A 15708-nucleotide genomic window follows, 5' to 3' on the forward strand; every position below is an offset into this window, starting at 1 on the left:
TTAATGAAAAATAACTATAAGAAATTAGGCTCTGTATATTGAAAATATAAACTTAAATTTAAACTTAAATTAAGTTTTCGTTGAAACTTTATTTGTGTGCACAGGGCACAAAATTTTGCGCGTTTGGCTCTGAAGGCCCGTTTAAATTTAAGTTTATATTTTCAATATACAGAGCCTAATTTCTTATAGTTATTTTAAAATCACGCCGGCGGAAGATGGCGTTATTCCTTAATTTAATATTCATTTGTAGGCGACCGAGAAGTATCGAGTTGAAGGGTCTGAATAGCTCAGTGGTAAGAGCAGTCGCCCGGCAAGCGAAAGACTCGGGTTCGATTCCCGATTCAGCGACTTTCGGCTCGATATTTTTCGTATGATAATGAAATACAACAATAAAATTCGCGTAAAACGATACAAGTATAAAAATTTGTGTGTGTGTGGTCAGCTCACACACAGATAAACTCAAAATGCACATATATAAGTGATATTATGCGTAAGGTTCTGTTTTGAATTGTCATGAATTATAAATCATATAAAAAGATTTTTACTATTTGAGATCCTTTAATTTTGACTTTTGCATATATTATTACGTTATCAATTAATATACATCTCATATATCGTATAAATTATATATCAAAAAAATGTCAACATATAAATTATATATCCAAATCATCTATATATCATATAAATTTATATCAAAATGCATATATATAAGTGATATTATGCGTAAGGTTCTGTTTTGAATTGTCATGAATTATAAATCATATAAAAAGATTTTTACTATTTGAGATCCTTTAATTTTGACTTTTGCATATATTATTACGTTATCAATTAATATGTCAATTATACTTTGACTTATATATAACTATTAATGTATGTTAGCTGATTGAAAAATATTCAAACAAAACCTACATCGCCAAAAAATATGAAGAAGATTATATTCTATCTTATAATAGACTATTACTACTTTCAGAATTCTGACGAAGAAAATAATAGATACTTTGAATAAATGGAAAACTTTTTGAGCTTAGTAATGTATTTATCTTTCTCGCAGCAATTTTGTGATGATAATTTAAGATAAAATACATGGCAATAAATGCCAATATAATTAATAAAATAAATATCATTATTTACTATTATTGGATTGATAATAAGAATTTGTGTTAATATATTTTGCGGATGTTATTTATTCTGTTGTTGTATCTTTCCCTCCTAAACATATGATAACATATGCAATAATGAAGATGCTTCTTTCAGATTCAAAGGTAAAGCACCCTGCACAAATCTTATGGAAAAGTGATTTCAGTGAAATCGTCTAAAAAGTGGATTTTTAGTTTTAGTTTATGATCTCCTGATCAAAAGTCCCAATGGACACAACCTTTACAAATGGACAGATTTTTTGATACTGATGTTCAAAACGGACAATTAGATTCACGGTACGCTGGATATGTATTCGACATTACAAATATGCGTATATATGTGATGTGTTCGCGTGTATGCGTAGTTTTCTCTATTTATTTATTTTTAATAATTTATTTGTCAATATTAAAGATTGTTCGACAGAACAAAAAATTTTCGTAATAATAAAATATTAAAATTTGGTGCTATGGTTTTTCGATTTTTACTCCATGTATAAGAGTATAGCAAAAAAAGAAAAATGAGAAAACATATGTATATATATATATAGTATATATCTTTTAAACTTCATGTTTTGCAATATTATTTAAATATTTAAATTTTAATTAACATATATATATATATATATATATATATATATATATATATATATGTGTGTGTGTGTTAATTAAAATTTAAATATTTAAATAATATTGCAAAACATGAAGTTTAAAAGATCCATATAATAAATTATAAAAGGAAATTTATTTCTATTATAAAAAAAAATTCTATCGAAATTTGTATCTACTTTTAATCATCTAATGAATATAATATGTAAAAATCGCATTATATATATATATATAAAAGGAAAAAGCAGGTCATTGTAATGCTTGAAAAATCGCTCGATGACCAATTAAATGACGATTACACAGAAAATACAAAAAAATACTGTCGGTTTACAATTCCACGATTCGCTCAATATATTGATGGTTACGTTGAACGCAACAACGCTGTATCAAACTGAATGACGCAAAAGAGGTCTTCAAATACAATCCGGTGCAAGCGATGCAGCAGCTGCGTACTTGTGGTGTTCTGGAGATCATCAGGATCTCGGTCATAGGATTGCCGAGCTAACGAATACACAGTGACTTCTTCTAGAGGTATTACTCTCTCTGTAGATTTAAGGAGATACAACGAGATGATCTGAAGGAAACTTGTCGACGTATACTGGCCAGGTATATCAATGATGAGGACAAGTTCAAGTTTGGCCAGACTAAAGTGCCCTTTCGAGCTGGCCAAGTATCGTACTTAGAAAAACTACGAAGAGAGACGGATGCCTACGTAATGATCTAGAAAACGACGCGCAATCTACTGTAACAGGTACACGAAGATCCGTTGGTCGATCTTCTGCAGCAACAGCACCGATCGGGAATCGAACCCGAGTCTTTCATTTTCCAGGCAACTGCTTTTAACCACTGGACTATCAGACCTCACACCTAATGCCGCTACTTAATATCTATAAAAATAATTTATGTTAATAATATATAAATAATATAATAAGATATTACTAATATTAATGGGATATACATATTTTATTTTTAACGATGATTATATTAAAGACTGACAAAATATTTGATGAATATTATATATTCAACAGACATCAAATTCAATGAATCATTTCGGTATTAAATAAAAAGGTGTCATGATAGAATGACCGTTATAATAGTAAAAGCTTTATTTGATATATTCATTCTTCATTTTTATGAATATATAATTTTTCTAAAGTTTTATATTTCTATTCCTATATATAATATGAAAAATGATAACACCGACTTTATTAAATGAAATATCTTATTATATTATTTATATATTATTAATAATATAATATATATTAATTCTAATATATTATATTTATATATTTATATTATATTTATATTATTTATATTTATATTTATATTTATATATTTTATATATATATATATATAAATAATATATATATTATATATTATATTAATATATTATATTCATATTACTTATCTTTGTATTATCTTAATTTATTTATGTTTATAGTAACTTATGCTATATTTATATCATATATATTTATAGTATAACTTATTATTTCCTTTTTAGCCACAAAGTATAATCTTTTGCAAACTTTAATTTCAAAATGTTGCCGGTTTCTTTTTGAACAAGAATAGTTGCACGAATATAGATGTGATGCAGTTAGTTATTACTAGAGACCTATTATAGGTCTCTAGTTATTACTACCCCTAAATGCGATCACCACTTCAGCTAAAAAGAACAAACCTAGGGACTTTAAAAATATATGACCAAAGAATACTCAGAATATAGAGAGTCGAAAAGTGACATTTGAATGTTCAGCGACTCCTCTGATTGGTCAATCTAGTAAAAACCTCAAACATCGATGTGTGGACAAATGAAATGTTTCTAAACTGAATCGGCTTTATATTCCTAAAGTATGGTTTCAATTTCTCCGGTGATGTTTACTATCTTGCAATTGGGCCATATCTTGTGACCATATACATTCGTACGCCATCAACGCCATTTCGGAAGGGGAAGATTATCTAAGGAGCAGTTGATATTCGTAAATTTGTTTGGATTAAAGGATGGGCGAGGATTTTAACGGAGGTGAGTAGTTTGGAAAATCACATGTTTCACAGTCGAGATATTATCGAGATGATATTATATAGCATTATTAAATAGCCGGTGAACGGATATGTTTATGGATGTAATGGTCAAACAACCAGGCTAGTAAACACAATTTGAAGGATTCCTTTCACATAGCATTTTGAGATAACGACCTTCTCTTTATCTTATTCAGATATGAGATTTACTTGAAAAACTTTGCCTTCGTATTTTTTATATTATAACAGATGAATTAAAATATGGGAACTTCCACAGGAGCAGATATATTATTTTAATAAAGTGATATTGTCCTCCTTAATGTTTTATTGATTAATGTTTTATTGAATATTAATGTTTTATTGATTAATGTTTTATTGAATATTATTAAAATATTTTTTCATCTCAAGAGATGTATGTAATAGATAGATACAGTTAAATCACAAGTGGATTTAATTAAATATGTATTTATTGTTACATAATTAGATGATATTGCAATATGTTTTATTCTTAGATCGTGATAGACAGGACCGAGATAAAGATAGAGATCGAGATAGGGATCGTGACAGGAGGCACCGATCACGTAGCAGAGATCGTAGAAAGCGATCACGTTCTCGCTCCAAGGATCGTAGAGATAGAAAGAGGAGTAGCTCGCCCAAGAAAAGTCGTAGCTCCAGAAGAAGAAAACCTTCTCTATATTGGGACGTGCCACCGCCTGGTTTTGAACATATTACTCCTTTGCAGGTAAGATTTTTTGTGTGTGTTATTCAGATTTGTTTAACTTTAAATATTATATTTACACATGTATATCTTTTATCTTTACAGTACAAAGCTATGCAAGCTGCTGGACAAATACCTGCAAATATTGTAGCAGATACACCACAGGCAGCTGTACCTGTAGTTGGTAGCACCATAACTCGTCAGGCTCGAAGGCTTTATGTAGGAAACATTCCATTCGGAGTCACTGAAGAGGAAATGATGGAGTTCTTCAATCAACAGATGCATCTGTCTGGACTTGCACAAGCTGCTGGAAATCCAGTATTGGCGTGTCAAATTAATTTAGACAAAAATTTCGCATTTTTGGAGGTATAACACTAACTTATACACACATATACAGGATGTAATTTTTTATATCATTTTTTTTTATAAATCATTGAAAGTATAGTATAATATCGTCAATTTTGATCTAAGCATAATAGGAATATTCTTTTTAACTTTTTTCCTTTTAAATACAGTTCCGATCAATAGATGAAACTACGCAAGCCATGGCGTTTGATGGCATAAATTTTAAAGGACAGAGTTTAAAGATAAGAAGGCCACACGATTACCAGCCAATGCCGGGGATGACCGATAATCCAAGCATGAACGTGCCAGGTACGGTTCCCGGTATGTTCTAACATACATTTCCTTATTATTCAATATACTCGCGATCGGGTCACATTTAAATAATCTGTCACGCTTATCTTAATTCTGTGTATATATTTTTATTTTAGATTCGCCACACAAGATCTTCATTGGTGGTTTACCAAATTATTTGAACGAGGAACAGGTATGCATGGCAAAACCATGAAATAATTTTATCTATTGCACATCTTTGAATGCAATTTTTTTCTTCATTGATAATTATTCTAATCAATCATATTAGTTTGCCAAATGACATTGCTCTATCAGATATTATATTTATCAAGAAAGGACTTGACTTCAATGATCAATGAAAAATTGCATTCCACGATATCACAACGATACAGGGCTATATATATAGCACGGGAGGCATGTGCATATGCTAACCCTGTCGCGTTGTATGTTACCCTCAAAGGACTAAATTATAATATAGGTATTTAGCTATTTAGCGGTGAGTGCACTCACACATACATACACACGACTGGGAACCCTCGTCTTACTCGAGTTCAACAGAGGTATGTATGCGTTTCCATCAAGATATTTCGGCGTCGATTAGGCTCCTTATTAGATAGAGATGTATAATTCAGAACGTGACTTTGTATTATTTTTTTCATATTTTTTTTTTTACACTCGGGCAGTCCGCTTCTCGTATTTTTCTACGAAACCTCTTCTTATCCTTCGCATCGTCGCTCCAATGTGGCATATGTTGCTTAGTTTAGGGAAGTATTAGTGGCGTTACAGCATTTAGGTGGTATGCAGTCATCGACGATCATCCTTCTCTCTCTTACAGCCTTTCTAGGCGTTGCGGACCCAGTCCATCACGAAGATACGAATTTCTAGGCTATTTTTTTAGGAGAGCCAACAGGGAAGGGAGGGAGGGAAGAATTTGTCTTGACTACGTTCGGAAATTAACCGAAGAAAATAAACGATCATTCATGTTTCGAATCGTATGGAGTAAAGATAAGCAGGATATAGAAATACTTGGTGACATTTTGAAACAAGTTCCTCTAAAGTTTTTTATGTCCTTGGATATTTTTCCACACTTTGAAATTTTACAGACTCGTCCTCTCGTGCAGCAATGATACATGTTGCAAAGGATCTCTTTTTAGGTCTGCAAGAAAAGCATAAAGATCAACATTTTTATATATAGCAGAATTTTTTTTTCCTTTTCTTTCTTTTTGGGATTACAGGGTCAACACATAATTTTATGTGCATCTGGTAACAGCTCCAAGTTCTCCGGTATATATTCTTTTCAGGAATACTTCTTTTCCTCTTTTGCAGCTGTTCTTTTTTACAGGCTTTTCAGGCTTTACGTGCTGCACGTCTCGTCTTGTGCCTCGTTACGTTTACAGGTCACCGCGAACGAATGACTATTGAATATATCAATGCATTGAAAACTTCTTGAGCAAAAATAAGAATGCAAAGAAAGACGTAAATAATTAAAGAAGTAATAATAGAAATAGTAATAGTAAAAGAATAAAAAAAGAAACAGCTATCTTTCATTGGATGATTTAATCGAATAGAATGTAACGGTATTCTTACAAATTATGCTTAAATTCGTAAGAGAAGTAAAAAAAAAAAGAAAAAAACGTATCATCTCATTATATAGTAAACTGTGGACTGATACCAGTACCCTTTCTCCCCATTTCTTAGCTTAGGGTCGTGCCGATCAAAAGCATTCGCTTACCACTACCACTACTTCTACCACTACTTCTACCACTACTACTACTACTACCGAACATGACAAAATACCACACTGCCTGGAGAGAGGCTAGCCCAGTCCCTCGAGGCAAGTACTTATACCATTCTCATGCCTTCGTACATTGGATTATGCGACGATTTTGTAGACCCCCTTCCTCGATGTGTTGTCGGTTCTCCTGTGCCAATGGTGCGTCCTCTGATTCATTAATTTTACATTGATAAAAGCATATTGCTCTACTAAATTGCTAGGTGATTAGCAACTTTGAGACGTAGAATCAATTTTACGACGACAGAAAGGAAAAATGTAATTCCTCTTCGAGAGCAGCATGCTGTTATCTAAAGTTTTATGTTTTCAGTTCCTTAGTTCGTCGACATATATGTAAGTATAACAATATAATGTATATATTATAATAAAAAATATGAATATCAAAGTCAAAGATTTTGTGTTTGAAATAACAAATGATATAAAGAGCGTGACGCCGAAGCGCAATCAAGTGGAAATTATTTCCTCTGGCACGGAGGCGATGTGTGTAAGGAGTTATTACCGAGGAGAGATACGCAAGCATATTTATGCATTTATATTTCATTTTTCTTATATTGAGACGATGCAACTTTCTTCTAAAATTCTTTTGGAAATCGCAGGTTCAATTAAATATCTTGTTATTAATCCGAAAAGTTACTTTAATGTATTTGAGAAATTTATTTTAATATTAATAAATTTTGATTATAAATTTTATATATTTACTTTACTTCATAAAAATGCAGGATCTTCAATTATAATATGTGAGAAAGTTCAAATATGATATATGAAAGTTCCCAGATTTAAAAAAAATATAAATGTCTTTTAAATATATAATTCATAATTTTTGATATCTTTAGATAATTTAACTATAGATTTTTTACAATTAATTATAATATCAGAGTTGCATAGTCTATACTTGATAGATTTGAAGATTGTGTTATGCGAATGGAAAAGTAATAATTTCATGATAATACAGGTGAAAGAATTATTGATGAGCTTTGGACAACTGAGGGCGTTCAATTTAGTAAAGGATTCCGCTACTGGTCTCTCCAAGGGGTATGCCTTCTGCGAATATGTGGATGTCTCGATGACCGACCAGGCGATCGCCGGGTTGAATGGGATGCAGTTGGGTGATAAGAAATTAATTGTGCAACGCGCCAGCGTAGGTGCTAAGAATCCCATGATAGGCGCACAAGCTCCAGTACAAATTCAAGTGCCTGGTTTATCGATGGTTGGCACGAGCGGACCTGCGACCGAAGTAAATTTTGCTGAGATATTCGAATAAACTTAAATTACTTAAAATCATTAAACTACAATTTAACGATTTAAACAATCGTATGACATTTTTTAGGTGCTTTGTTTGCTCAATATGGTCACACCGGAAGAATTAATGGAAGAAGAAGAGTATGAGGATATTCTTGAGGATATTAAAGAAGAATGTAACAAATATGGTGTCGTGCGATCAGTGGAAATCCCACGACCTATCGAAGGTGTCGATGTACCCGGATGTGGAAAGGTATATTTAATATTGCAATGTATGCCTGTGTGCATATTACTTATCTTTTTACTTTGTTACAGGTATTTGTTGAATTCAATAGCGTGATTGATTGTCAAAAGGCGCAGCAGACTCTCACAGGACGAAAGTTTAATAATCGCGTTGTAGTCACGTCTTACTTTGATCCCGACAAGTATCATCGTAGAGAATTCTAAGATGATTCTCTTTTTCATACCGTTTAATAATTATATATAATATGCAATGTATATGTGAATTTGAATTATCTAAACGTACCCCGAAGAATTAACAATTACTAGTTAATAAACAACGATGAAACAATAACAGGTATTCAAGTGTAAGTGATTAAAATGATCGCAATTGAAAACATCGATATACATCATCAATTCAAGGCTTCTCTCGCACTTTGAATACATAACATGAATATGTATAATAAATTTGGTCATTAATATACATATTGACAATGTGTGATACCTCATACACTTGTATATCGCTAAGAGAATAATTCTAATAAATCAGGAAATAATTATCTCAAAAATAATAAAGCAGGAACATAACTGTTTCTGCAAAAAATATGTTATTTATAAAATTTTGATTTACATAATTTATAATACAAATTATATTTGAAGTGTATAAGTAAAGATTCTTTTTAACAAATTTGTTAAAAATTAATTCAATTTTCAAGTTATAACGAATTGATAGAAGTAGTTCTCCAGTATAGATTATGAATTTTTGTAATGGCGTGTAAAGTTCATTGAGCAGTAACATGCCAAAATGTAACAACTATATCAGGTATAGTCATACCTTTTAAAAAATAATTTAACAAATGTTTATATCTTGTTTTTGTGTTCATTACACATTTTTTACTTCATTACTGTTATCGATATTGTAATAATAACTGCTTTATTATCTTTTAATCTCTCAAAATTTTACCAAGAATATTCACATTAGAACTATTTGATGTTGTTCAGAAAGCAACAGAAAGATTTGCAATTCATTTTTTATGCAATCTATTACAATTTATATGCTCCATCACCTGCACATCCAACGTAAGATTTATTAATAAATGTATATGAAAATAATTGAATATCGCATTAAAAAATAATTATTATTTAACAGTTTAATAGCATGATAAATTGTTACTATTATGTAGTATCGACATTTTGCGAGAATTTTCACTTTCGAAGACTGCTTGAGTGGTTCTCAAATTGTCCTTCATGACAAGAAAGTATTATAATAATTTATTTAAAAAATCAGTAGCGTTGCTGTTTCATAAAATTTTATATGACAAGAGAGAGACTGCAAAAAAGTTTGAGAAATATTACACCACGCGCGCACAACGTTTGCTATAACTAAATAGTAAAAAATATTGTGTGATAGATTCAATTGGAAATTTAAAAAAATATATTTATACTTTTTGGAATATTTACAACAAACATTGCATGTGCATTATCTAAGAAAGCCACACAGAGGTTTTGTTCGGCCGAGTTTATCTTCCTCCTCTAATGTTTTCTTAAGAGCTTCATTTAATTTAAGACCGATGTCCTTTCCTACCTGTGAAATCAAAATCGAAAATTTAGATTTAAAAACAAATTACCATATTACAATCAAATTTTCGTATTATTTTTTTGCATTCCTATCATGTAGCATACAGAATGAGAAAGCAGTGCAAGAGAATAGTAAAAAATATTGTATGTGATAGATGAAATTAGGAATTTAAAAATATATATTTATACTTTTTGGAATATTCATAACATAAATAATAGGAAAATAGAGAATAAACAATGCAAAGGTTTGATTTGCAATTTTAACCATATATAAAAACATTTAAAGATTGTTATTACCTCCAACATCTTAATTAAGGTAGTAGGCAACAAGCTCCCATATCCCTGCTTGACCATAGACGTCACTTTGCCGTTCGGCATCACAGACATAATGAGATTAACCGCACTGCACGATTCTTCTTCTAATGTTGGATCTATCACAAAATTGTCACCAATCTGTTGAAACAAGGAAATATTTTCCAGTCAAAATGTTAATTTTTGTATTAATTACATATCAAATTTTTGTGCTGTTGATTATAAAATATATATACAATTAAAACTATAAAAATGAAAGAAAAAAAGATGTTAATAGTGTCATTTTTTTAATAGAAATATCTCATATTTGAAGAGAATTTTCACATCTAATTTTTTAGATAAATAGAGAAAAAAATAGCTTAATGCTATATTAATATTTTTAATGCTATAAAAATATTAATATATCATTAAAATTGCTTTAAAAATATTTTTAAGGATTAACATATACCTTGCATACTGTTACTATCGATGGATATGTCGTAATATCGAGTTTAATACAATCGTAAGGATCGTCTGAGACCTGAATATCTGGTTCCCCACCATCGAGCGTTGCTGCAATTACTTTTGGAATTTCAGTATTGTACAATGCTGCTTTCACCGCAGCACCGACAGCGTCAAACAGATTTCCACCACATTGAAGAATCTGAGGAGACAAAAGATGACAGTGTGGACTTTTAAGCAGCATTCTATCATTTGATAACACTTACCAAAATGTCCACGTACATTTTCCAACATTTCTTATGAGGTATTATACACAATTGTCTTAAGTCAAAGGCATCTGGTGTCTGATAAGCCATGGAAAGAACATTGCTTATTTCGGTCGCTAAATCATCTCCGCCTTTGCCTTCAAATGCTGGTGTGGCATTAGCTGAACTGTGGAGAAGAGATGATAAAAATATGACATTCACAAATATGATTTTATAATTGAAAATCCAAATCTACTAGATATACCAATCTACAAAAAAGTCCAGTTTGCCTTCATCTGGTTTTTCAGCATATGGTGTGTCAATTTCCAATTTCACGCCAACTAATACATCTGTAATATTGCCAATGCGAAGTCTTGCTGATCCATGTGCATGTGGCATCAGTCTAGTTTCGATCTCGATGGAACGATATTGGCACCTAGATCGACCATCATTTCTCAGATCAAGCTGAAATATGAATTAATAAATTCAATTATTGCACATTGGAAGAGTAAATAAATAATTAGGAAATAAATAAATAAAATATATCAAAATAAAATATAAACTTAATTATATATATATATATATATATATATATATATATATATATATATATATACATATATATATATATATATATATATATATATATATATATATATATATATATATATATACATATATATATATATATATATATATATATATATATATATATATATATATACACACACATATATATATATATATATATATATATATATATATCAGAGTTGGGAAGTAACGCGTTACTTGTAACATCGTTACCATTACCGTTACCGTTACTTTTTTCCATAGACCTTATAAGTATGGACTGGCAATTGCCTATAGTTTCTGTAGAGAAGCAGTGTCCGGAGGAGGTTAGAGAGAGAAAAACATACTTTTTAGTACTTCTCTCTCTACAAGTGTCCGGACACTTGTAGAAACGTATTGCCAGTCCATATCTGTAAGGTCTATGCTTTTTTCTGTCTGTAACGGTAACGAATTTACCGTTACTTTTATCGTTACTTTAATTCTGTAATCCTGGATAGTATCCCCTTAGTAATTGAAAAATCTATTCCTATTACAAAACAGTTTGCAAATATTTTGGAAAATTATATACATGCATGATGTTTTTCTCTGTATTCATAAATCTAAAATTTCTAAATTACAATAAATGAAAAATTGAATATGAAGAACATCAATGATGGAATAATTTATAATTATCGAATATATAAAAGTAATAATTATATTTTAAAATCAATTATAATAAATACTATAAAATAATAATTATATTTTAAAATAAATTAATTTAATTTTTGTATTATAAAAAGTAATGAAAAAATAACGAATCGTTACTTTCTAGTAACGGTAACGAGTTACTTTTCAAAATTAGTAACGAGTAACGGTAACGAGTTACTTTTTTGAAGTAACATTCCCAACTCTGAATATATACAGGGTGTTTCTAAAACTGTCGGAGATTTTAAGGGCGTATTCTAGGGGTCCAAATAAGAAAAAAAGTTCATATAAACATGGGTCCAAAAATGCTTTTCCTCCGAGTTATAGCCCCTTAAAGTTGAGGGAAAAAATCGAAAAATGTATTGTAACTCTCGGAGACTTTTTCATAGAACGTTAAAGTTTTGCATAGCGTAATAATTAATAATGAGCTTTATTTTTATGTGGTTTTTTTCGATTTTTTCCCTCAACTTTAGGGGGCTATAACTCGGAGGAAAAGCATTTTTGGACCCATGTTTATATGAACTTTTTTTTTTATTTTAACCCCTAGAATACGCCCTTAAAATCTCCGACATAGTTTTAGAAACACCCTGTATATATATATATATATATATATATATATATATATATAATTTTTTAAAAACATATATATATATATAAAACTGTTTAAAAAAAATTAGTAATAGAATAAGCTAGTTTAAAATAGCGAAGATAATTGATTTGAGGAAGTAAACATTCGTTCAATCGAAATACAGTGATTATATTGGTTACATTCTACTTAATGATCGCAGCACTCGTAAACAATAGGCCAGTATTCACAGTCCGTTCTTATATTTCAGATTTTTTAGGTCTGGTCTTAGATCGTCTTAAGATTCTGTTCAGCCAATGAAATAACCGGATAACATTTTCAAACCTTACTTAAGATGATCTTAAATATAAGAACGGGCTGTGAATACCGGTCATAATGTGTCTTTGTTTAACCTTTAGCAAACAACAAGGATGAAATGATTCTGCGAACGTCGCGATCATCAAATGGAACGCAGCCATTGAAGACATCGATGTCAAATACTCACATCGACTCCATGAAGAATAAATGTCTTTTCGCCTAAACCCAAGGGAGTTTCAGCCATTCTGAAAAAATTAATTTTTAATAATATTAATTTTACTTTAATTCAAATAAGATCATATCGGATATAAAATATTTTTGCCGTCGTTTGTCGCAATAAAAGAAAATATAACCTTACTCAGAACCACGAGGTTGTTCTTTATAACTGAATTTCTCGTATTTCAGTCTACATCTATTAAAAATAAAATAGATACATATGGAAGTTAGAGAAAAAGAACAAAAAGTGCAGTAATTTAGTTACAAAGAACAACAAATAACCTAATAACTAACTACCTTGTTATGATTGTTTTGCATATACTCAAAAAAGACCGTCTTATAAATATTAAAAAGAGAGAGCGATAGCGGCGGATCTCTTTCTCTCTCGCACAATGGAAGGAGAGAAAGAGATACGACCGCTATCACTCTCTCTTTCTAATGTTTGACAGTTTTTGGATGAAGATGCGCAGGATAGTTTTGAATGGTGATAGCCATCGACTAAGAAATATCTAGAGAGTAACACTAACTGCTCTAGTAATACAATCTCGGGGAAAGGGGACATGGGCCCGTATGTAGAACGCACTAATATCTTTATAAGCGCGTTCTGAATACGGGCCATGAGGTTGACACATCATCAAGGTTGATCAATCGAGTTGTCCATCTACTATTTTCATAAATCTATAGCTATTTTTAATTTTTCTGATTGGTTTTCTTCTTCTATTTTTATACAAATAAAATAGTTAAAAATTATTTGAAGATAAAGCAGTTTAGTTTAAGAAAATTTAAATTTACTTTCGAAGAATCTTTAATTATTAAGGCTAATATATTTCGGTGACATAAATTCTTTAAAATTCTGATTAAAATTTTTCACTCTCCAGGATTGCGTTCAAAATTTATCTTGGAATAAAATAGCATTTAATTAATTAAATAGATAAAGACATTTGTTTTTTTAATCTAAATTGGTTAATGGAACGTCACTTATTACTCCAAACTAATAAATTTTAGAAAATAACCCAGAATATAATTCTGAATAAAACTACAAATTTCACGTTTTATATAACAATATAAATTGAATTAAAAAAAATAAATTAACAAATTGAACCAATTTTATAAAACAGATGACATTGATATCTATTATTACTGTTTATTAATAATATCATGTTCTCTAATAACATTTATTAATTAAATAACTATATATGAAAGACATGTATTTCTACAATTTATATAGGAGATTTATCGAAACCATTTACATAAAATTGGTTACCCTTTGTTCGATATAAAGCATCCAGATCTTTGGTATCAGGATACATTTTTGGTCTTGATAGAGCTATTTTCCATCCACCTTGTCTTGTCCATTGCTGGAAATAAAATACATAAAATATACCTTGAAATAAAAGCAGTGCATCTCGTGTTTGAAAAAAACTTTTGTTACAGTACCATTTTATTAAACTTTAGATGGTAATAGATGCAATAGACTGTAAAAATACCTATCGCAGTTTTGGATATAATATGTCGCGCAACACATGCACCTGTATAGCCCTGTAAGAAGACAAAAATTAATTTTTGTATATATAAGTTTTATTGAATAAATCTTTCTCATCATGCTTGCACTGTTACCAAAAATGGTTCTATCATATTTTGAACTTTATTCATAGGCGCTTTGTAAAATCTCCTGATGGGATTGTACATCTCCTTATAGTAACCCGGTGGTGTCACCGGCTCTTCTGGAGCGAGCTTTTGTGCATCCAGCCATTTCTTTCTCCAGGCACGTTCCTCATCTGTCATCCCCAGCATTCGTTCCCTTTCGCGACCTATACGACGAACTATGTTCATGGGTTTATCTCCTCCGCCTTCCAAGGCTATAGTATCTGGGGGAGATGGTACTCTAGAGACAGTAAATTGTAAGAATAATTACATAAATCTATTGCCAGTCCTAAATATTGCTTGAATAAAAGAGAAATATTGCTAGATTATAACTTGGATGCGTTGTCAAAATCATTAAAAGGATTTTCATGAAACACTAGGTCTCGTTATTTTGAGTGACGCAAGGATTTATGTAGATATACAAGTTCTCTCGTTATTTTTCATCGTGAGAAGCTTTTTATTATAATAAAAAAGGTTTAAAATTTTTTAATGTCAAAATTACACTAGGCACAAAACTGATACATGTCAACATTTCATTCATTTGTTGACACACATGTTGTTATTTTATGCTAGAAATATACAGAAGAATAAAAAAAAAATATTACGTACCGCGACATGATTCTATTGACGTTTAAAAGAATCTCAGAATATTATCAACAATTCCTCAAACTTCTCTGGAAATGAGGTTATATGTTCCTATTACATCACACATGTCACATATGTGGCGCCATCTTGAATACGTTCGGCAATCTCGCGTTTAATTGGCCAATCAA

The 15708-nt window shown here is 30.5% G+C and overlaps 3 protein-coding genes across 11 annotated transcripts; 1 reads left to right on the forward strand and 2 right to left on the reverse strand.

Annotated features, from left to right (window-relative positions):
* The first annotated feature begins 3614 nt into the window (after positions 1-3614).
* U2af50 (U2 small nuclear riboprotein auxiliary factor 50) lies at positions 3615-9480 on the forward strand. Of its 2 annotated transcripts, none has more exons than XM_083084136.1 (8): positions 3615-3762; positions 4271-4500; positions 4582-4842; positions 4992-5142; positions 5250-5305; positions 7857-8138; positions 8232-8396; positions 8459-9480. In XM_083084136.1, the coding sequence occupies exons 1-8, from the start codon at positions 3741-3743 to the stop codon at positions 8588-8590; spliced, it is 1299 nt and encodes a 432-aa protein (XP_082940262.1). In that variant the 5' UTR covers positions 3615-3740; the 3' UTR covers positions 8591-9480. The 2 variants fall into 2 exon arrangements, with proteins under 2 accessions (XP_082940262.1, XP_082940263.1); XM_083084137.1 differs by having other exon boundaries at positions 4992-5130.
* On the reverse strand, positions 9481-13744 carry Rrp42 (exosome complex component Rrp42). 8 transcript variants are annotated; one of them, XM_083084141.1, is made up of 8 exons: positions 13589-13719; positions 13434-13487; positions 13263-13320; positions 11204-11403; positions 10960-11125; positions 10701-10895; positions 10238-10393; positions 9481-9947 (listed from the first exon to the last, which is right to left on the reverse strand). In XM_083084141.1, exons 3-8 carry the CDS (start codon positions 13317-13319, stop codon positions 9843-9845), a joined length of 879 nt encoding a protein of 292 aa, XP_082940267.1. In that variant the 5' UTR covers position 13320; positions 13434-13487; positions 13589-13719; the 3' UTR covers positions 9481-9842. The 8 variants fall into 8 exon arrangements, with proteins under 8 accessions (XP_082940267.1, XP_082940268.1, XP_082940266.1 ...); XM_083084142.1 differs by having other exon boundaries at positions 13429-13487; XM_083084140.1 differs by lacking the exon at positions 13434-13487 and having other exon boundaries at positions 13589-13744.
* Positions 13745-14421: 677 nt separating this feature from the next.
* On the reverse strand, positions 14422-15692 carry Nd-b17 (NADH dehydrogenase (ubiquinone) B17 subunit). The gene is made up of 4 exons (XM_083084080.1): positions 15545-15692; positions 14909-15176; positions 14729-14830; positions 14422-14649 (listed from the first exon to the last, which is right to left on the reverse strand). The coding sequence occupies exons 1-4, from the start codon at positions 15550-15552 to the stop codon at positions 14512-14514; spliced, it is 516 nt and encodes a 171-aa protein (XP_082940206.1). The 5' UTR covers positions 15553-15692; the 3' UTR covers positions 14422-14511.
* Between the last annotated feature and the right edge of the window lie 16 nt (positions 15693-15708).

Source organism: Camponotus vicinus, unplaced genomic scaffold, assembly GCF_025532165.1.
Source record: "Camponotus vicinus isolate PSW18456_S1 unplaced genomic scaffold, iyCamVici1.0 SCAF_12, whole genome shotgun sequence".
Taxonomy (NCBI): domain Eukaryota; kingdom Metazoa; phylum Arthropoda; class Insecta; order Hymenoptera; family Formicidae; genus Camponotus; species Camponotus vicinus.

Excerpts from the sequence above, each read along its gene's own strand:
- U2af50 (XM_083084136.1), top strand. The coding sequence starts at position 3,741 with ATGGGCGAGGATTTTAACGGAG. Across the intron at positions 3,763-4,270 it reads GGGCGAGGATTTTAACGGAG|ATCGTGATAGACAGGACCGA; the intron begins GTGAGTAGTTTG and ends TTTTATTCTTAG. Across the intron at positions 5,306-7,856 it reads ATTATTTGAACGAGGAACAG|GTGAAAGAATTATTGATGAG; the intron begins GTATGCATGGCA and ends ATGATAATACAG.
- Rrp42 (XM_083084139.1), bottom strand. The coding sequence starts at position 13,245 with ATGTCTTCAATGGCTGCGTTCCATTTGATGATCGCGACGTTCGCAGAA. Across the intron at positions 11,126-11,203 it reads CTGGACTTTTTTGTAGATTG|TTCAGCTAATGCCACACCAG; the intron begins GTATATCTAGTA and ends TCTTCTCCACAG. Across the intron at positions 10,896-10,959 it reads AAATGTACGTGGACATTTTG|ATTCTTCAATGTGGTGGAAA; the intron begins GTAAGTGTTATC and ends TTGTCTCCTCAG.
- Nd-b17 (XM_083084080.1), bottom strand. Across the intron at positions 14,831-14,908 it reads ATATGATAGAACCATTTTTG|GGCTATACAGGTGCATGTGT; the intron begins GTAACAGTGCAA and ends GTCTTCTTACAG. Across the intron at positions 14,650-14,728 it reads ATCTAAAGTTTAATAAAATG|CAATGGACAAGACAAGGTGG; the intron begins GTACTGTAACAA and ends TTTTATTTCCAG.